The sequence below is a fragment of the Balaenoptera musculus genome, chromosome 10 (assembly GCF_009873245.2).
Source record: "Balaenoptera musculus isolate JJ_BM4_2016_0621 chromosome 10, mBalMus1.pri.v3, whole genome shotgun sequence".
NCBI lineage: Eukaryota > Metazoa > Chordata > Mammalia > Artiodactyla > Balaenopteridae > Balaenoptera > Balaenoptera musculus.
This window is the reverse complement of record NC_045794.1, coordinates 4,249,126-4,270,041: the sequence shown is the minus strand read 5'-3', so window position 1 is coordinate 4,270,041 and position 20,916 is coordinate 4,249,126. Positions and strand designations below refer to the sequence as shown.

The 20,916-nt window shown below is 55.6% G+C and overlaps 1 protein-coding gene across 1 annotated transcript in view; it reads right to left on the bottom strand.

Annotated features, from left to right (window-relative positions):
• Window positions 1-20,378, bottom strand: part of CCND2 (cyclin D2) — a 28,116-nt gene extending 7,738 nt beyond the window's left edge. Inside the window, exons 1-4 of the mRNA XM_036865718.1 lie at window positions 19,904-20,378; window positions 17,909-18,124; window positions 15,172-15,331; window positions 6,365-6,513 (exon numbers count right to left, since the gene is read on the bottom strand). Coding sequence (XP_036721613.1) covers window positions 6,365-6,513; window positions 15,172-15,331; window positions 17,909-18,124; window positions 19,904-20,098 — 720 coding nt within the window. The 5' untranslated portion in view covers window positions 20,099-20,378. The remainder of the gene's footprint in view (window positions 1-6,364; window positions 6,514-15,171; window positions 15,332-17,908; window positions 18,125-19,903) is intronic.
• Window positions 20,379-20,916: the final 538 nt, after the last annotated feature.

The window sequence follows — 20,916 nt, the reverse complement described above, 5'->3', positions numbered from 1 at the left end:
GCAGCCGAGATGGATGGTCCTCCAAACAGGGAGACCGGGCTCTGGAGAGCTAACGAACTTGATTTGGGGCCACGGACAGTCTCCCTTTGGGTCACCCATGTTCCTATTGTTCCCGGTATTTAGACTTCCCTCCCAGCAGCCTTAGACCCTAAAGGAACAGTTCTGAGAAAGGCCTACAGGGAGGGCTGGCACACTGGGCAGTGACTTCTACGGGACTTCAAGAGAACACGGGCGTCGAATGTCATATTTATGTAACTTCCAGCCAAAACCAGCTTTCCCGAATAAAATGAAGAAAGCTTTCACATAAAACACGAACTCTCCTTTCTTGATCTTTCCAGTCCCATTTTAACTTCAATCGAAATCATTCCTGACTATGGCCAGCTCTTCCTCCTTGATACCCCTTACTCCAAGGGAAAAGGGATGACAATAGCAGTTCCCCCAGAACTGAGGGACCCTGAAGCCCACAGGCTCAGCTGTGACAGAGCAGGAAGCTAAAGCTCTCGGTGGGTCAGTGGTGTCCCTCATTCCTGGAGAGCGCTCTGGGGTCTCCGTCTAACCCTCCTCTGGTTCCACTGCTTCACGACTTGGCTGTCCTAATCTCAGTTTCAACTGCGGGGACCTCTTGGCTCTCGGCCAGATGAAAACCTACTTAAGGGCAAGAGCTTGTCTTGCATAAAGGATGTTGCACGTTCTACTCTGACAGTGGCAGGAAGGAAATCGGCATCCCTCTTCCTGGAAACAGAGCTCACTCCCTGCATTTTAAACCTTCCTTTAGGATTGCGGGAGCCCTTCTTGGGCGTCCCAGGAGCGTGTGAATTTCCTGTGAGCTGGTGGAAAGTGAGGTCCGAGGGAGGGTGGGCTGGTGTAGCCCCGGTCTTGCCGGAGGGGCTCCCAATCTCCCGAGTGGGTAGGAGAGCGCCGGGGGGGACCGGGGTGGGAGGGGTGATCTGGTGGAAGGAGGAGGCCAAGCCCAGAGAAGGAAACAGAAGGGGGACAAGTTGCAGAGCCTGAAGGGAACCCAAAGCGAAGCTGGAGAAGAGTGACGGCCATGTGTCCAGGGGCGGAGTTCTAAGGCGACACACACAGATCCTTACAGGATCTGAGAACTGGGGGCTCTGGGGGGCTTCTGGAGATCGAACAGCCAGCCGCGCCCACTTCACAGCTGGGGAACCCACCCGAAGCTGGCTCCTCCCCCCAATCACACCTAGTTAAAAACGAACCCTGGCCTTCAAAGGGCGAGACTCCCAATTCCAGAACTCTCTTCCCTGTGCACCTCTCTGCCTCTTCCGGGCTCTAAGGAAAGACAGGGCAGAGAATCTCCGAGAAAGGGAGACACAGTCCAAGTGGCCTGGAAAGCCCCCGACAGCGCCTCCGTGCACGGCAAGTGCCGCGGCTCCCGGCCCTCTGCTCCTCGGCAACCTCCGAAAGCACCAGCCGTTGTGTCGAGATGCCCCAAATTAAGCTGATTAGAAGGAGAGCCATAATGCTCGTCTGTCAGCCTGGACAGGTGGCACTCCACAGAGCTGGGGCTCGGGCAGGCCTCCAGCCCGATGATGCTGGGGCCCCTCCCCCGCCCGCCCCCGGCCCCCCGGCCCCCCCCCCCGCCCGGAGCCCTGACAGCGGCGTTTGTGATGCCCGGCTCCTTCCCCGGCCCCACTTCCTCCGCGTGCTGGCTCCAGCCCCGCGCCCCGCACCCTCCTCGGCCCTGTGAATGGGCTGCGGAACTGCTACCATCAGCCTCCAGTGTCACTGCATCACGGCATTGTCACCACACACGCACTGCACTCAACAGGGGCACAAAGGGCTGAATGAGCCCCGGACCCGCGGCCAACTCAGGCACAGACAACTTAGGAAACTATCTCATTCTTCCTTTCTTCACAGCCTGGTGGGCTTATTTCCTTGAATACCAAATGAGGCCCGCGGCAAAAATCAAGCTCAAGCAGGAGCGGGAACCATCAGCCTCCATTTCTGTTTCCTCTGCCGTCCCACCCCCGGCTTCCCTTGCAGCGACTCTTCTGGAGGCTTCTGACCACAGGCCCTGTTCAGGGCACAAAGGACAGTCTCGGGGACACAGGGGTCTTCAGGAGAAGGTGTGCTGTGAGGGCTCCGGGGACCAAGGCAAGGGTGGGGACCCTAGGATTCTGACATGCAGTCACAATCGAGTCTTCCCTGGCGCTGCGGACTGCTCATTGACAAACAGCATCCTAATATGGCCAGGATGACCCTAGGGGAGGGATGTCCTGGAATCTTCTTGGGCAATAGTTAAGAATTCAAGGGACTTCCCTGGCAGTCCAGTGGTTAAGACTTAGCCTTCCAATGCAGGGGATGTGGGTTCGATCCCTGGTCAGGGAGGTAAGATCCCATAGGCCTCCTGGCCCAAAAACCAAAACATAAAACAGAAGCAATATTAACAAATTCAATGAAGACTTAAAAAAAAGAAAGAAAAAAGAAGGTAACAGAGAGTTTTGGTGTAATCTAGGTAGAAAAGAATACATATAATGACAGGACGACTCACATCTCTACCTGTTCTGTTAAACATCTTCCAATAACTTCCCATCTTCATGGCCCGTGAGCCCCAATTCTGCTTGTTCATTAGTGACTCAGGAAAATGGTGTCACGTGAAAACAAAGTGACTTGCTCTAAGATAAAGTCAGGTAAAAGTCAGGGGACCCTGACGTATTGGTAATGTTAAGACCCATCTAGCTTTTCCAAAAGACCTAGGGAGACCAAAGCACTAGAAACACACTTGAAACCCACCTGCCCAGCCTTTGTCCCCCTTCCTTCCTCCTCCGCCCTCCCCACATCATTCCCCAATGACTCTGCCAGGGGATCTGGAGAAAAGGCTGAGTCAAAGTTGGGTCTCGTTCAAAAGAGTCTATATACAAGTGAACAGGGAGATAAAGGCTGGCACCAAGCTCCAGCAGGATGCCGAGGGGACGGAAGAGGAACCCCGATTCTGCCAGGGAAGTGGCCCAGTCGGTCCCCCCCTTCGCAAGCGGACCCTTGGCAACGGAAGCCCCGGTAGACGTTCCCCCAAAGCCAGAATGGCCTCTCTGGCTGGTGTCTGTTTTTAGCAACACTTAGGAGTAGAAGGAAAGAGTACTTAAAATACACCACCCTCTGAGACTTTTATTCCCTGTAAAACTGTCAGGCTTCTCACTCAGCCTTCTCTTTGGAATGAAGCGTTCCGGTTTATTTTGGCAACCAGAGCAAGCAACAGAGAGCAGCTTTCTCAGGGCCGCGTGGGTCCCTCCTATCAAAGCTCTCTGCCGCCGGCCAGAGAGCCAGAGAGATGGCTCTGGCTGTTTCAGGGGAGAAAGAGGGGATCCTCTTCCTACAGTCGTATCTCTGACAATCCACGGAAAAAGGACACCGTCAGCTGGCCCAGGTCTCTAGGTGCCAGGTGCACAGGGCTAGCACACCACTGTAGGACTCTGGGGTCAAAGGCCGGCACTTCCCGATTCTTATTTGCCCGTGCACCAGGGCCCATAGGGCAGAAGGTGGTCTGGGCACTGGGCTTCCCTGTGGGAGGGCTCAACTTCACTGTGGCCCAAGGACATTATATGTCTACGTGGGTATCTACAACTTTTTGTGGTAGCAATATATACACCACCCAGCACTGAGCGTCTCCATCAGTTTTAAGTGTACAGTGTTAGCTTTGAGTACATGCACTGTGTCGTGAGACCACCCCCCTCCTCCAGGACTTTTCTTCCCAGACGGAAACTCCATCCCCATTACACAATCACTCCCCCACCCCCTGGGCCCTGGGAACCTCTATTCCACTTTCTGTCTCTATGGATTTGACTACGTCTAGGGGCCTCGGGACCTCATATAAGTGGAATCACACAGTATTTGTCTGCGTCTGGCTTATTTCACTTAACACGTCCAAGGCTCATTCATAGCGTAGCACGTATCGGAATTTCATTTCTTTTTAAGGTTGAATAATGTCCCATGGCATGCACATACCACAGTTTCTTTCTCCATCCCAAGGACATTTTCAACCACCAAGGGATGGCTTCTACTCTGCATTTTACGTTAGGCCCGGAGAGCTGCTTCCCGAGGGCTGACTGCCTGCTGCGTGTCTAGTTCCTAACACCTGCTTAGCATCCGTTCGTTTGACCTTCATTTGCTGGGGTTTTACGTGCCTTACTGGGGATCCTCCACACAATCGCTACGTTCCTGGGTGACAGGAGCCCCGTCTTTTATTTTCCGTGTGCCGCCCACCCCCCAACTTCTTCCACGCTGCCTGTGCCTTGCTTGTTGTTCCTGGGCCTTGCTCACAAGGTGACAGCCTGCACCAAGAGCTCTCCAGAGAGCACAGGCTGATGGGTGGGAGGACTTAGCGCCCGAAGTCCGGCACGCACAATAGTTGAGGCACCGAGGACGTCCCAGGAAGAGTGGGAGTGAGGCTCTGGGGACCCGAGGTAAGCTGGGAGCTTCCTGAGCTCTCCAACTGTTCTCTGAAAACGTGGTACACGCATGCTTGGTTTTTCACATTAAAATGTTTAACCCGGGGCCCACTGGTGAGAACGAGGCACATGTGTGCATCTCCATTCAACAGCTGCGATTTTTAGAAGGAAGCTCTAAGCCAGTTTTGTATCTAGCTGACCCAGTCTGACAATGGACTAGGATGGCCTGGCTACACAGTATCTGAAAGGGGCAAGCAGTGTCTCCCGTATGAAAGGAGAAGACTGGTTTGCGGACTTGAAAAGCAAAGCACAGCCCACGAGCTCCACGGGCACCCCAGGAGCGACCTCTGTCCATCTGAAGCCAGTAAGGGGTGACACAGAGATGCGGGAGAAAGCTGGAGACCCCGTGGGACAATCAGCCCATCAGGGCACATCTAGAAATATCCGAAGGAGGTTATAAGGCTGGCGGGGGGGGGTGGGAGGTGGGGTCATACACTTGTCACTGACATTTTTGTCCCCGGGGGTCGAGGAGGGGCTGGTCTTCAGCCGGTTGGGAGTCCTTTTGGCAAGGCAGCCTTAATAGGAGATATTCAGAAAAGGAAGGAAGCATATCATTTCTATAAATGCTAAGTTCCGTCCAAGATTTGCCTCTAGAGGATTCGAAGAGCATTCTTCCCAGGAAGCTGCAGTGGAGGGTCTTTTCGATCTATATTTTGGAAACCATGCTTCAGAAGCCTGTTTGGAGCCAGCATTTGAAAAGCATCTCTAAGAACTGTTTCAGAGGAGAACCCCTCCCTGTGCCATCTCCTTGAGATGGTAATGAAGGCCAAGGCAAAATCTGGGGGGGGAGGTGTCGGGGGGAGGCCAGCCAACTGCAGCCTTAGGCGTGCTGACATTTACCCTTTTGCCCAGCATCCCTGGTGGAGGCACCGGCCCCAGGCCTGTAAACCACATTATCCCTTATAAGTCAATATATGCCCACAGCAGGGCATTCAGAATCCCCTGACCATCCAGAAGGGGTCATCACAAAGTTCCCCTGCATTCTTGGGCCTCTCCATGGTGACTTGAGAGGGCCTCGGAGCTGACACCCCTCTCTCGAGTGCCTTTAAACCAAAGGCCTTTTTCAAACAAAAAGATCCCAGGAGCTGCAGCGAGGGAGGAATGCAGGGTTCCCAGGCTGGGCGTCAGAGCCTCCAGGTTCTGGTCCCAGGCCGGTGACCCCGGCCTCTCCCCCTCTCTGACCTCGCAGAAATCAACCTTCTAAGGACCGCCATTTCCAGCTAGCTGAATCCGAGCCTCCCTGGACCCTGGGCTGTCCCCCAATCCTCTCTTCCTCTAAGGAGCTTCAAATGCTGGCAACCAGAGTTACAGCCTCTGCACTGTCCAGAGGGCACCCAGAATGGAAAAATCTATAGCTAATAATAGTTCCTTGCATTTGTACGGCACTTAACTCTTTTTATCCGTCATCACGTCGAACTAAAGGGAAGTTAGAGGCAGGCGGGGTGGAGAGGTCTGTGGAGGTGGGGGGCCCCTCCGTCTCCCAAGCCCTGAGGCGCAGGGGGGGGCTTGCTCCCGCCCTGCCTGCCGGCCTCAGCGCGCGTGAGCAGGCGAGAAAGCTCCACGCTGGAGGAGAGGCAGGCTGTGGACTGTACATAAATGGAAACAAGCAACAGGCAACAAATCAGACCCACGCGGAAGCCCGGGCCACGCAGGGAACTGGTCAGCAGCCCGTCCTCCCCGCTTGTCTCTGCTTGCGAAGTTCTTGTCTCTATCTGATGGCACGTGAGGCCTCACCTGCTGAATTTTCTTATGACCGCGGGTGCTGATCTCAGAAAACAGAAACCAACAGCAACAAACAACCTCTGCCACCTCCTCATCGAACCAACTGCCTCTCTACCCGAGCTGAGGAAAGAGAGGCCTGGTCTCCGCCAAGAGGATGGATGGGGGCCACCTACCACGTCGGTGTTGGTGATCTTGGCCAGGAGGTCCACCAGGGCGTCGCCCGTGAGCGAGCTCACGTCCTCGTCCTGCTGGAGCCCACAGATGGCAGCTCCCACACTTCCAGTTGCGATCATCGACGGCGGGTACATGGCGAACTTGAAGTCTGCGAGGACGAGAGGCGGAAGGTCAGGACGGGGCGGAGGCAGGCGCTCCCCAGCCTGAAGACGCTCGGCAGGAGGATGGCACAAGTGGCCCCTGGTCCCCACGGATGCATCCTCTCCTAAGTCTTTCCTTCACGAGACGCCCTTCATTTGCCCATGACTGTGGCGGTTCCAGATTTAAAAGGAGACTGAGCAGAGCAGGGGAGGTCTGAGACCCGTACAGACAAGGTAACCCACGTGCTACACAAGCAACACGAGCCAAGGGCTCCAGATGTTCGAAGGAGGGGGAAGTACGAGCGGGTAAATCTGAGGAAGAACGACGGCCCTGACGTGACTCTGCCGTACTCTCTGGACAGGCATCAAGGACTAAGATGGCTCAGAACAAAAGAGATGATTTGATTGAAAAAAAAAGGATGGGACTTTCCCGGTGGTCCAGTGGTTAAGACTCCGTGCTTCCACTGCAGGGGGCCCGGGTTCAATCCCCGGTTGGGGAACTAAGATCCCACGGGCCATGCAAGGAAAGTGGGAGAAGCAGCCATGGGGGGGGGGGGGCGCGGGTGCTGGGGGGGCAAGTTTCACACAATTCCCCACGTCTACCCAGCGTCAAAGGCCCTCAGAATGTTAGGAGACAGGACAGGAAGTCAATCGAGCTCCCAATATTAGCCGTCCTAATCAGAGGAACGACTTGGTTTAGATTTTATGGCTTTGAGGCCTGAAGATCCCATTTTCTTGCTGGGGGAAAAAAAGAGTGGTTTGCTAGAGACAAGTGGAAAAACGATGATACATTTGATGGGCTCGAACCCCCTCATTTTCCATCTATCCAAGAGCAGCTACAGAGGATGCTTTTACGTACCAGCCTGGGAGCCCAAACACCAGTTTCTTCTGGGGGTGGGGGGGGTGCCCCAGAAGGTCTGGCAACCAAACCGGCCACTGCTGTCCATGGAAGGGACGTAAGGATACACACCCCTTACCCCTGGCTCCGGCTGCTAAGAGCTCCCACCTGCCGACACGGCCAGGACCTGACTCGTCACAGCCTGCGTAATCCAGCCCTCAACCACGGAAGCTGTGTACAATCCGTACCTTAACGCTGTGGATGAGAAACCGAGCTTTCCGAGTCTCCATGGCCCTCACCCCGCCCTGTGCTGATAGGTGAAAGAGGTGAGAGTTTTGTCCCTGATCCTAACTGCAGCCCCGGAGTGGAGAGCACCTTCCGCAAAGGGCTCTCTCTAGCTTTGCCATCATCCCAGTGAATTCACTGCATGTAGAAGTGGAAAGTTGGAGACAGGGGGATTGCTGTAGAGGGAAGACGTGGGTCACGCTTCCAATCCCAGCATAAGCACTGGGTTTAACCTACAGAAACAGTTCAACCTCCTATCTCCCCCTCTTGCTATTCTATCAACATAGTCCAAGGACGCACTTTTATCAGTGACCCCGTTGTCCACATCAGGTCAGTGGCGTCCTCAGAAACTGCGCTGGGTTGCTCAGCCAGGCACAAACCCTTCCCCTCCTGGCCGAATCCCATGAACACAGCAGGCCTGGCCGTCTGTCTGTCTTTCTCCATGGCCTTCTTTTCTTAGCCCACGCACCATCTCCACCTCTCCAGGGATGTACATATATTACGCCATTCCACCCAAAGCCTGCTGTGCTCTAACTCGTCCAGAGCCTTCTCTGTCCCCAGACAGTGACGAAGCCAGCCTCCCTGCCTCCCGCTCTGCTGTAGGTCTCTTCACATGGGGTCACAGGAGTGTTTCTCTGCCCAGTAACCTCGTTAGCTCCCCCCCTGGGACATTCACAATGCAGAGGCCCTGGGCCCACACAGCCCCCGGGTGGGAGCAGCTGGCAGGGAAGGGCAGGGCAGGAGGGGATCCCCGGCCCCCCTGCCCCAGGCCTCAGCCCAGGAAGCATAGCCCACACACGCCTATCTTTGCATCCCGCTGCCTGCAAACCCAACTCCCACTTCCAGCAAATGAATTAACTCTGGCAGTCAGGGCGTGTGGATGGATGGTCCTCGGGCTGCCGAGAAGATCGTACCTCCCTTCTCGTTTTGTGGGAAAATGCCGAGGGACACTGTCCCCTGCCCCGCCCCCCAGAACTGGGGAGCACGAGCTGCATGAACACGGCAGCCTCTGGGCAGCACCGACAGGGCCAGGGAAGCCGGGCTGGCCCTGCTGAACCGCAGGGCAGTGACCCCCTCTGGGGCCCCGACAACTGCCCGGCTCTCCCGCAAAGCCAGGTCCAGCCCGTGGGACCCTGGGCGAGTCACTTCCTCCCTCCCAGCCCCTTGGAGTCCCAGTTGCCTACGAGGAGGGTGGAGGTAGAGCAGCGAACTAACTAGTTAATTTTTCTAACCTCCACCTCCAACTCAGTACAGGGTCATGAAATTCATTTGTAGGTGGTGACCAGCATTTTTTGTTGTTGTTGAGTTGAACAAAATGTTAGAACAATTCTAACAACGTTAGACTAGAAAGTATCAGGAAGTAATGCAAGTAGTGAGAGTCAATACTGTCTTAAAAAACATCTGTATCGATTTGACGTACATTGACAGTTATCCTGAGTTGCCTTATAAAATGTATTTCTTCCTTTACGGTTTAGGTCAAAAAGTTGGAAGACGGTAGGCTGGCTAATCTTCCCGGGGCCTTCCAGCTCTAACTGGCTTTTACTTAAGGCTCTGGAGTAAAAATGACTCTCAAGGAAAAGAATAAGGAAGAGACAATAGAACACAGCACAGCCTCCCCCAGGCAGCAAAGTCACAAGACATCTCTCTCCATCGAGCAGTTCTGCATGGCCTCAGGGGCTGCCCCAGGACCACACCCAGGGACACCCCCTCTCTGCTGGTAGGGGAAACGGCAGAGAGAAAAACACCTGAATAAAACATCTGAAGGGTTGTGTCCTTGTACTAGCTCTTGTTAGCTAACCTCCACACCCACCTGTGGAAAGTTCCATCCAACCCATTCAGCCATTTCTGGAAACCTTAAACTTTTGGCTATGGAACTGGATGGAGATAGATTCACAATATTTACTTGAGGGAAGGAGCAAAAATAAAATCAGGCTTCATGAGCACGTGCTAGGCTCAAGACTGCAACTGTCCATAAATATATAAATAGAAATGCATCGACATGCATGCACATGGGGAAATTAGAATACAAAGATGTATGTAAATTTCCCCACCATCCAGTGGGGGAAACGTTATTTTATCTTCGCAAAAATAAAATACCAAGTTAACGATCTCTCCCAAATCTCTGAGTCTCTTGGTCAAAAACGCTGACAAGCTCTACGTTGGTGCTGTAGGTGTGCTCAGTGGTGAGGGTCTATCTCCATCCTCAGTTGCCCACCTGGAAAGCTGAAGTGTGTGCGACTTCCTAAGAACCCGCCCCCCCTCCCCCCAGAGTGAGAGGCAATTAGCTGAGCTGATCGGACCCATTCCGATCGAGTTACGATGTGTTCCTCCCTGTTCCAGGCAGCACGATGATGATTCCTCCAAGACATGGCACATATGAATAGAATACAGCATGGCGCGTTCTAAATGGCTAGGTGACTTCTAAAGAAACGTCTCAAAGAAAGGAGGTGCCCACGTGGATAGGAGCATTAGAGACACACGCTTAGGAGGATTCCCCAAAGGAGGTGGGAAGGGTTTGGGCCAAGCAGCTCCAAGCACTGGAAGGTGGAGGCCACGGAGGCTAGTTACCTACCACCCACCAGCTGTGTGAAGGTGGGCAAGTTACCTGACCTCTCTGAGCCTCCATTTTTCCACCCACAGATAAGGATAATAATTATACTCTCATAGGGTAGTTCTGAGGATTCAGCTAAGAGAACAGTGCCTGGCTCTTGGTAAACAATCCACAACACCCACCACCAGCATCACTGTCATCGCCCCACTGTTCCTACCCCAGGGGCCCGCTGTGGGATTGGGGTGGACAGTTCTGACTGTCAGCGATTCTGTTCAGCGTCTGCAGGGATGCGGGGAAACAGCAGGCCCTGCAGAGCGAGGCCGGGGAGAACGAGGGCTCTGCTCTGGCCGCCCTGAGGCTCTTTCACTCTCAGAGAGAGAGAGAGAGAGAGAGAGAGAGAGAGAGAGAGAGAGAGAGTGTGTGTGTGTGTGTGTGTGTGTGTGTGTGTGTGTGTGTGTGTGTGTGTCGCAGAACCGGCCTCATCGTGTCCCCACTGCCTCCTGCTGCTTTGTCAGCAGTGGGAGAAGCTGAGGCCTCACAGGGGGATGGAAAGAGGGCACAAGCACACAAGGAATGAAAGAGAAGTCGGGCTATTCATTCAGCTGGGGTCACCCAGAGCCAAGGAACAGGCCCCACACCCCAGCAGCCCTGACCTGACCTCCACCTTCTCGGTGAGGCCAGCAGCGGTCTCACGGGGAACCCCACCTCCACCGACCAGCCCAGGCAGCGTTCCTACTGTTTGCTTCCTTGGGAAGGAATTAGCAAAAAACAAGGTGAAATTCACCTGCTTCAAGACACTCCCTTTTACGGGTGAATCGATGAAACCTTGGGAGGTTAAGTGACTTGTCTAACGTCTGATGCCGGGCCTGGGCTTAAGATGGAGAGAGGCATCTAGACGCTGCACCCCAGTGCACTTTGAGACTCACCAGCAGGTAAAGAGCTCTTCAGAGGCACCGCCCACGCCCCACTGGGAATACACAGCCATCTTTCCCATCAGAGGCCGGAGAAAAAGCCCAAAGGAAGGAGCCCGGGCTCAGGAGTCCAGGAGATGGGAACCCCTCCCGTCTGTGGCCCCAGCCCACTGTGGGACCCTGCAGAGACGCTTCGCCACCCAAGGACCTCCTGGGGCCCCGCTGGGCTCCTTAATCTGGGCAAGGGCAGGAGAGCTGCTCCACGTTCATCAACTTGGTAAGATTTCACTGAAGGAAGCGTTCTGAGCTAAGCGGGTTTGAAACCACAGATTACATGGCCCTGGGGATGGCTTTATCCCCATTGTTTTGACTATGGTGGCCGAGGCCTTGACCGGCAAGTGTGACCGCTGTGCTTCTGTTCACCACCAGGGGGCGAGAGGCGCTCGCTCCGAAGGGGAGAGAACCAGGGATGCCCTTCTCCCCCTCTCCTCCAACCTGCCTCAGGTGGGGTTTTAAAAGGCCAGAACCGGTGGGGGGCTGGACGAGGGCCCTCAGCCTTCTCCTCACCCACCTTACAGCCAGGTGGGAAGTGAGATGGGCCCTGTCAAGCTGCCCGTCCCCACGTACGGAAGAACTGAGACTCCCAGTTCAACAGTCCACTTCCCCGGGGCCCCGTGACCACTGCTCGGTGAACGGAACTCATTGGGTCGCAGATGGAAAGGGCTTTCCATTCTTCCTTCCACCTTCCAACCACCCAGGCAGACCTCCCTTTCTGGATCAGGGGCCAAGTCGTGGACCCTCTCTGGGCCACCACTGTCTGGCTATAACCCAGGGATGAAGTGTCACGAGACACATCTAGGTACAGCCAGGAGGACGGGGAAGCCCTGGGGTACCACCATCCCTGGGGCCCAGGCCCACTGGGCAGGGAGCCTGGATAGCTGAGGGCAGCACCTCGGGGTGGGGGGCTCCTAGGCACAGAGGGAGATGCGGGGTGCCGTGGGTAGGGAGGCTAAACACGTCCTCCCTCACCCCCGCCCGCGCCAAGTTCAAACTCAACGCCACTGGCTCTTCTAAACTAACTGGAATCATCTGTTCAGCATGATGTCATGCATCAGGAATCTCCCCCACGCCGGCGTGCGATCCTGAGTCATCCCAATGGTCTCTTTCCTCGTTGGCAGACTTGGGGGCTCTGCCATCAGAGCGGCACCAGGGGGATGCTAGGAACGGTCTGCTGCCCAGCGTCCAAAGCTCTAGGGAAGGCGGTTATGAAGGGCTCCCCCTCACCCCATGGCCTCCACTGACCAGCACCAGCCAGAGTTCCTGCCCCAGGGGCTGTTCAGGGCTGAGCAGGGGAGGGAAGAGGGCACCTCTCTCCGTCTCACCACCATGTGAAGCCTCAAGCCCCGGGAAGGAGGACTGACAGCCCTGCCCTTCCCGCTTCTTCCCCTTTCACACACAGGCACTCTCCACGGACTGCGGGACCACCGCCAGCTCTTTCACAAGCAGCTTTCCCCCTCAACTAGCCACACAGCCCCAGGGTCGCTGCCCCTGGCTGCCGGTGCTCCTGGAGCTCCAAGGCAGAACGTCCAGGATCCCTGGGGGGAACGGAGCAGGACCTGTGCTGCTGTAACTCCCGCCGGCCTGTCCTAGGCACGCGCCCATTCCTCACACCCTGGCCCCAGAACGAGGCATCTCATCTAACCGGAAGGTGTTCCCCTCAAGAAAAGCAAGCCCCTTGGCTTTTACTCCGTCAGGCCCGCGGCCCTAAAACCCCAGGCAGCGGGATGCCACGTGACTCGGCCACGCAGACAGTCAAGGGCAGATCAGGGGAAGAAATGCCTCTCAGGCAGGCTCATCCCCTCTAGACCCAGGAAACGTCTGAGACCCTCCCTGTGCTCTGAGCGGTCCACACGTGGCGCTCAGTACCCGGCTGGAGGAGTTCTCATTCCCATCCTCCCCTGCCCCTGCCCCAGGCTAGCTCCTCTCTCAAAAGGCAGTCTTCCCGACTTCCTCTGCCTCCCCTCAGACCTCTGTCCCGTCCCTGAATCCCAGCCTCCCTCCTCGGGCCCCAAACGTGGCAGCTGCCCCAAGGACCTGGCCAAGAAGGCCAGAAGTGGCGGATGGGATCCCCAATTTTAGAGAATGGGCCTTTAGGCAATCCGGGGATCTGCTTTTGGCCTGGGTCACTCCACCCACCCTCCCGACCCGAGTCAGAGCTCAGCGAGGAGGAGTGGGCAGATGGACCCCAAAAGGTACGTCCGTTAAGAGACAAGGTCAGAGCAGAGCTCTGGCTATCGACAGCTGGGCGATGGGGGAGCGCAGGGTCGGGGGTCAGCCATCCTAGAGAGAAAAGGGCTGGTTGACCCCTTCTCCACAGTGAATCATCACAATGGAGAGGAAGGGACAGCGGGGCCTGGGAGACAAAATGACAAGTCAATGAGGGGCTGACCTCTAGGGGCCAGGCCAGACAGCAGAAGGGGAGGAAGCAGAAGAAGGGCTACGGTCTGCAGGGCAGCAAGAATCATGGGCAAAGAATGGTCCCCCAGGGCTGCAGGAAAGGCACAGGGCACGGACATTCCACGAGGTTGGGCCTGGATCTGGGAAGCTCAGGGACGGGAAGCCCGCTCTGGGATCCACAGTGGGGGGCTGGACCCTGCATCTGAGCCCGCAAAGCCCGAGCACGGCGTCCTGCTAAACTCAGATGGGGGTAGCAGGGTTAGGGTTAGGAAAGTCGTTGTATCCACTCAGTTAAAAGAGTCAGAATCGGAGACATTTTCACATTTAGTACCAGGGCACATCGCCTACACCTTGCCTGGTTGACAAAGGACCTCCTTGTACATCATCTCTCTTCTGATGTCCGTTTTCCTAACCACCTGAAAAGGCTGTAAGAGCATCCTGTGTCAATAGGCGTATTTTGCAGATGAAGAGGCAAAGGTTCAGAGAGGTCGCGGGGTGGTAAGTAGGAAAGCTCGACCTTTTGACCGTGAACAGGGCATGAACACTATTGCAGATAACGTGCTCATCTTCGGAAGCTCCAGAGTAACATGTAACAAGATACTGAAAGAAGTCAAGCCCCAGGCCCACCTTTGCAATTCCAGTACATACTCCTGGCAACCGTGAACCCCGCCCTCTCACCCGGTGGGGGGGAAAGATCCACCCAAGCAAGTTCTTTCCCTAACACTTCTGATTGTGAAAATATGAACGCCTGACGCTCTACCCTGGCCGACGATGGGTCCGGAGTTTCTCCCATGGCCACTACCAATAGGGGGGAGGGAAAAAAAGATGGTGGAAACTGGCCAAAGTTCAGTGTTATGAGACTGCCTCAAACCACTGCCTTTAGTTTATCAGTTAATTGCAAAGCAAATGGGCCAACAAGGACGATGTATCCATTGCGGGATCAACGTGGTGGGTGTAGAGCTCTTAACATGAAAAGGCGGTTTCAGTGTTAAAGGCTGCAATCAAAACCCCAACACGTGGAGGGAGGGCAGCAGAGCCCAGGCTCAGGAAGCGGTCCTTGCTGAAAACCCCACATGTCCACCCGAACCCTGCACAGGGAGCAGCCGGAAGGCAGTACATGCCCTGCAGCCAAAAGAATTCCTCTGGCCTCCCTTACCACTTATCAGGGCAGGCGGTATTTATCTTGACAGCGTTCCTCAGACCTGTATTTGCATCCCGCCCCCCTCCAAATTTCCTCTTGGGCTTATCTCCAAGCCATCCTTTTCCTCCAAAGATGAAAGATTGAAACACGACCAGAGGGCAGTATATATAATCTTCAAAGAGCACTTTAGACACCATAAAGAATATTTTAACGGGCGCTATTTTTTTTTTCCCCCTCACCACACCTGTTCTCATAAACCATTTATGAGTTTGGCAGAGAGAGAAAATATACCAGCTGAGATAAAGGAAGGAAGAAAACAGCCCAGGAATGAAACCTTGGACTCTAGATTACTTGGGACCCCCCTCCCCTCGACCCCCCAATCCCTGGAAGTTAGGGCTGCGGTCCTCCTCCCGTTGAATCCCCCCCCCCCACCGCAAAGCCCTCCCCAGCACCCGGCCCCCACTGGGCTCCAGCAACTCTTACCAGTGGCGCACAGAGCGATGAAGGTCTGAGCGTGCTTGCGGATCAGAGACAGCTTCTCGCTGGGCTGAGGCAGCTTGCGGAGGATGTGCTCGATGAAGTCATGGGGGGTCACAGCTGCCAGGTTCCACTTCAACTTGCCCAGCACCACCAGCTCCCACTCCTGGGGATGGAGGGAGGAAGGGAAGAGTATAAAACCCACAGGCTGACCTGGCATCCGGGACTGGGGGCTTGGCATCCAGACCAGTCTTCATAACGATTCTCATTAGGACACGGGGCTAGATTGGAAGGCGGGGCCGTTTATCAGAGTGGCCCTAAAGCTTTGAAGTGGGTGACGGCTCCTCTAAGGCTTCAAAGGTCAGGCTCCACTGAAAATAATGAGAGCCCAGGTAGCTGTTGCCAAGATGGTACTTTCTATTTCTCTGTCTCTCCAGCTCCCCGACCCACACCCAACCCTGGCTTGCGCATTCCACAGTATGCTTCTGCCCGCCCACCCAGAAGGTTGAATCTACAGTAAGATAACGCCAAGGTCATTGTAGCCCTTTGGTAGCAATTTATTGTATATCTATCACCAGATTAATAGTCTTTTTAATCCTCGTGGAAAAATGATGTACACAGAATAAAGCTCAAAATTAGGTTTCTTGGCCCAAATCCTTGGCAACCAATTAGCTTGCTCGTAGTCGGTGCCAAAAAGTGCCATTTTTCTCTCTGCTGCTAAAACTTTCCCCTGGACACGTAATGCAGAAATCTTGGGAAATGATACTCAGACACGGGGCACCCTTCCACTTAAATGTTTCACAGGCCTTTGTTACCATGACTGAAGGACCGCATGGTCACTGGCAACCCCATTGTGCAGCTGGAGGTGATTCAGGGCAGGGTGAAGGTCCTTGTTCAAGGTCATAGAAGCCTGAAGCCCAAATGCTGGCACCATGTAACCCTGTCTCTTGTGGGCCTCTCACCAGCAGCCCACCTAGTGAAAAACCTTGTTTCTCTCCCTTGTTGGAATACGTTGGGGGGAACTGTGCTCAAAGGGAAACAAACCAAGGAGAAAGCCTTAAAAATACGTGCAGTCAGAGGGAAAAACAGGCCTATCGATCTATCATCATCAGCAGAATGAGCGACCAGCTTACCAGTGTCGTCCGTTCCCCCATTCACCCCAAGATCCCGACTGTCTTCCACCTGCTAAGCTGGCCACCAGAGCCCTATTCTGCCTGCGACCCACAGCACCGGCTGGCTGTGCGGTCTGGGCCAATTCCCTCCCCTTCCCTGGCCTCGGCTTTCTTGTTGGTAAAATAGGAGGACTCCTCCAGCTCTCAACTTCTGGGATAAAGAGACAGAGACCGGAAAAAGGCAGATTTGTCTGCAGCAATATAAATTAGCTTGGCAAGCCCCTGGAAAAAAACTGGGGCGCTCTGAAAAATACCCGAGTCCCCCATCATGTTGAAACAATGAAGCAAAAGGAAGATTCGTTTTCCTCATCTCCCGTGAGAAATATAACTGGATCCCAATTTTAACCATGCTCTCTTTACCTGCTTTCAAGTCTGCCTTGGCTTTTTACGGGAGGCTGGGGGTGAAAACCCAGATAGACTACTAAACAGTCAGTGTCTTCCAAGATGGCTTGAAATTCCAGCTCTCCTTCTCACGGGGGAATGTGAGTATAAACCACTCGACTTGTACCATTATTAAAGGAAGCAGATCTCCTAGAAGAAAGCACCTTTCTGGGCCTCTCGGACCAAACCAGAAGCAGCTGAAATCTGGCAACCGTTCAAAGGTGAGGTCATTCATGCCCCTCTGCATTCTCGGAGATTCCTCCCCATCCTTGCACATGTCTGCCGCTAGGTGGCAGCACAGCCTCAGGGAGGAAGGCCTCTCACAAAGAGCTCAGTTCAGGCAGCCAGTCCCGGGCCCTGTGGACTTAGTGCAGGCCTGGCCAGCAGGGAGGGGGAGGAGGAGGGGGTGGGAAGAGGGGGCCCCTTTTCCGAACAGTTGGGAGATAGGCTGTGCAGATCACTGAAGGTGGGCCTCTGGAGCTGCCCAACCAATGCCACGCTGCTGCCACATGGCCGTCTTAAGTATGAAGCTACAGGGGCAAAGAGTCCTATTGGGTGGGAAAAAGGTTTGCGGGCAGGAAACCAGAGTCCAGACAGGACCCCGTGTCTATGTAGACGTAACAGCCCCACCGGAGACAGGAATCCAGGCCTCCCAACCCTCTGACAAAGGGCCCAATTTGACTCTGCTCAAAAGCCAATGAGCTGGTATTTAGTGAACAGCTATTATGTGCGGGTATCTTGAGACTCTAAGAGGTGCCTAAGACCTACCTTTGAACTCCCGGTTCTTAGGAGACACGCCACATGTGTATTTGAGAATCACGTGAGAGGTTGATTACTGTCTCGGAATTCAGCGATTGAAAATTTGGAATTTAATTAAAATATTTTATCACTGTGTTTCATGCCTCCTTTGCATACGCAAGCGGGCGCGCACACACTGCAAATGAATCTCACCAACACAAGTCTCCCTGAGTGAGGATCTTATTCATGGGTGGAGTCTCGGTACTTCGCACAGAGCCCAGCACACAGTAGGAACACAAGGAGTCTCGTGTTAAAAGAGTTCCCAGAAGTGTGAAAACTTCAGTGATGGGTAAGTTGGGGTCCTATGGATCTGTTCTGGGAGCAGCGGCATCAAAGTATATTATTAGGATAGGGGAGAGCAGAAAGGCAGGGAGGAAGGAGGCAGTCATTACCAGCAGCTCCTGAGGCTTGATGGAGTTGTCCGTGTAAATGCACAACTTCTCAGCGGTCAGCGGGATGGTCTCTTTGAGCTTGGAAGCCAGGAACATGCACACGGCCCCCAGAAGCTGCAGATGGGTCTTCGGAGTTGGGACTCCGGCCAAGAAGCGGTCCAGGTAATTGATGGCCAGAGGAAAGACCTCTTCTTCGCACTTCTGCTCCTCACAGACCTATGACACGAGTGGGACAGGGTCGGGGTGGGGGGAGACCATAGTATCAGGAAAAGAGGAAAAAAGGGAAACCGCACAATCTAGGGAAACGACAAAAATATTGAATTTGTCGGGGGGAGGGGGGAGGGGGAGGGGAGTAGAATAAGCGATCAGAATGAAGGCGAGGAAATTGGGGTCAATCTGAATGGCCATCCGCGCTGGGGTCCTCCCCGGGAGCCTAAAAACTCAAAGGAGAGGTGGGTTAAGGACCCCGAGGCCGAGGGCGCAGCAGCTCCGGCCCCGCCGCCCCCGTGGGCCGCTCACCGCTCCGCTCGCTCGCACTCACTCACTCTCTTTTTTGGATTTCGTCATCTTTTCAAAAAATCAATAAAAATATTCTGGAGGCTCCGGGGGTCTCGTTCTTGGTCTCATTCGGACCCCCAGACCCTGCTCTATCATTCCCGACAATTGAAAAAATTGTCGGGGGCAGTCCCCGCGGCCCAGGCGCCGCATTTGGGGGGGTGGGTGGGGAGAGGTGGGGAAGCGGGGGGAGGGCGGAGGGAGCCAGCGCCGCGCAGCCTGGGCGGCCGGAGTCGGAGCAGGGGAGACGGGTTCAAAAAATAATTAAAAATCGAGGAAATACCCCAGACAAGCCCTTTCGCCGTGAAAACCCTACAGAGGACCCAGGCTACCCGCAGCGGAGGTTTGGGGTGCCGGGAAGGTCTGGACCGCGACCCCTGGGGCTTTGGATACCGAGGGGGAAACTTGCAGGGGTGAGCGCGGCGGCGGGAGTGTCCGGCCGCGGCCCACAAGGGCAGAGGCCGGGGACGGTGGCGAAGAGCTGGGGGACAGACGAGGACGGGGAGCCGCCGGAGAGAGGCGCGGGGGGCTCCAGCCTCTCCTTCGGGGGGGACCCGCTATCCCCCCTGCACACACCTCCTCCCCCCTCCCACCCCACCCAGATCTCCGCACCCAGGAAACTGAAGGCCGAAACGTAAGTAACCTTCGTGAGGGAGGGGGGGATCGGGGTCGAGGGCGCCATCAGAAGTGGGGGGCCGGGATAGTGGGGTGCGAGGGGGAGCGGGCGACGCGTTCCAGCCTCTCCACCCCGAGTTTACAAAGCAACATGGCGAAACCACGGCAGGTCCGGAGCCGTGCAGACGTGGGCACAAGGCTCGGTCCGCGAGGGTTCGGAGCGAGGGGAAAGAAGTGGTTCTTTTGGGTTCCCCGAAAACACACGTTTCTTCAGTGTGACTTCCGGGGCTCCTGAATTCCCCGTTTCTCATCTCCTCCCTCCGCCCTCCGCCCTCCCCCCTTAAGTGCCAACGCGGAGTCGCGACCACAGGCGGGGGGTGGGGGGGGGGACCCGAGGCTAGGACGAATTTGCCCTGGCCTTTGTGGGGGGGCTGATTTTTTAACTTTGGGGTCCCGGCTTCCCGCTCCTACTCCCTTCTTCAAGGCACTGAAAGCAGCCTCGGCTTCGCAAAAGACAGGTCGGGGTTGGGGGGGGGGGAGGCAGCCACATGCAGGCACCCGCGCGCGGGATGCGCCCCCACCCCCGCCCCGGGACAGCCTCGCTGCTCCCAGATTTGCCTCCTCCCTCCTCTCCTCCTCCCCCCGTTAATCTTGCACCCCGCAAGGAACAGAAAGGAAGCCACGCGTCTCGCCGAGGGCACGGGGTAACCTCTCGCGCAGCAGCGGGGAGGCGGGCGCGGAGGCTGCCCTCTCGCAGGTTCAGGGTCCCCGCGTGGGGTCTGGGGTCCGGGCGGGGACGGACGGTGCGCCTGCCTGCAGACCTACCTCCAGCATCCAGGTGGCCACCATCCTGCGCATGTAGGGCTGGATGTCCTTCTGCACGCACTTGAAGTAGGAGCACTGGGGAAGGTAGCGCTCCTCGATGGTCAGCAAGTTCTGCAGCACGCGGTCGTCGTGGAGCAGGTTGGCGTCCGGCACGGCCCTGCGGACCGGGTCCACCTCTCCGCACAGCAGCTCCATGGCCAGCTGGGTGCCCACTCGCGCCCCTGCGATCTCCGGACTGGAAAATTGGGGGGTTTTTTGGAGAGGGGGAGGGGAGAGGATTCCCCTTACCTCCTTCCTTTGGCTAAATAAGGGGTTTTCGGGGAAATAGCGAAGGGCAGAGAGGGAAGCTGGGGAAGAAGAGGGGAAAGGGATGGGCGGTGGGAGAGGAGCGCCCCGGGGGCTGCTGACTCTGCCTGCCCTCCCCTTCAAACTTGTCTGCTCTCCCCAGCTCGCTCTGCTCTCTGCTCTCCGAGGCAGTGACGCAAACTGGCTGGGCAGTTACTTCTCCTCCCTCTCGCCTCACCCCCCTCTCCGGTTCCTCCTCCCTTTCCCTCCCCTCCCGATCCTCCCCTCCTCCTCTCAGTCTGTCCCTCCCTCCCTCCTTTCCCCTCTTGTTATTAAGGAGAACAGCAGCTGGCCCGACCAAACTTCAAACGCAGTCCCCCGCCCCCCGGCCCCCTCTCCTTAGCTCTCCGAGGCCCTCTCCCTCTATCCAGCCCCGCAAGCCAGGGGCCCCGGAGAGGGGAACCCACAAAAAAAAAAAACCCCACCGATTCCTACTTATTTCCTCTAATTGCGCACATTCTGTAGGTGCATCCTGCCAAAATACGACCCTCCGACTCTGGCTGCTTCAAAACTTATCCTAATACTCCCGCCCATGTATTTTAAGATCCAGGAATGACGGGTAGATTACTTGAAGATGAGGTGGGCTCAGACAATTGAGAAATAGATCCTTTACGTGAGAAAGAAAGAGGGCGATTTGAGAAAACAGCAACTTCGCATACCCAGAGAAA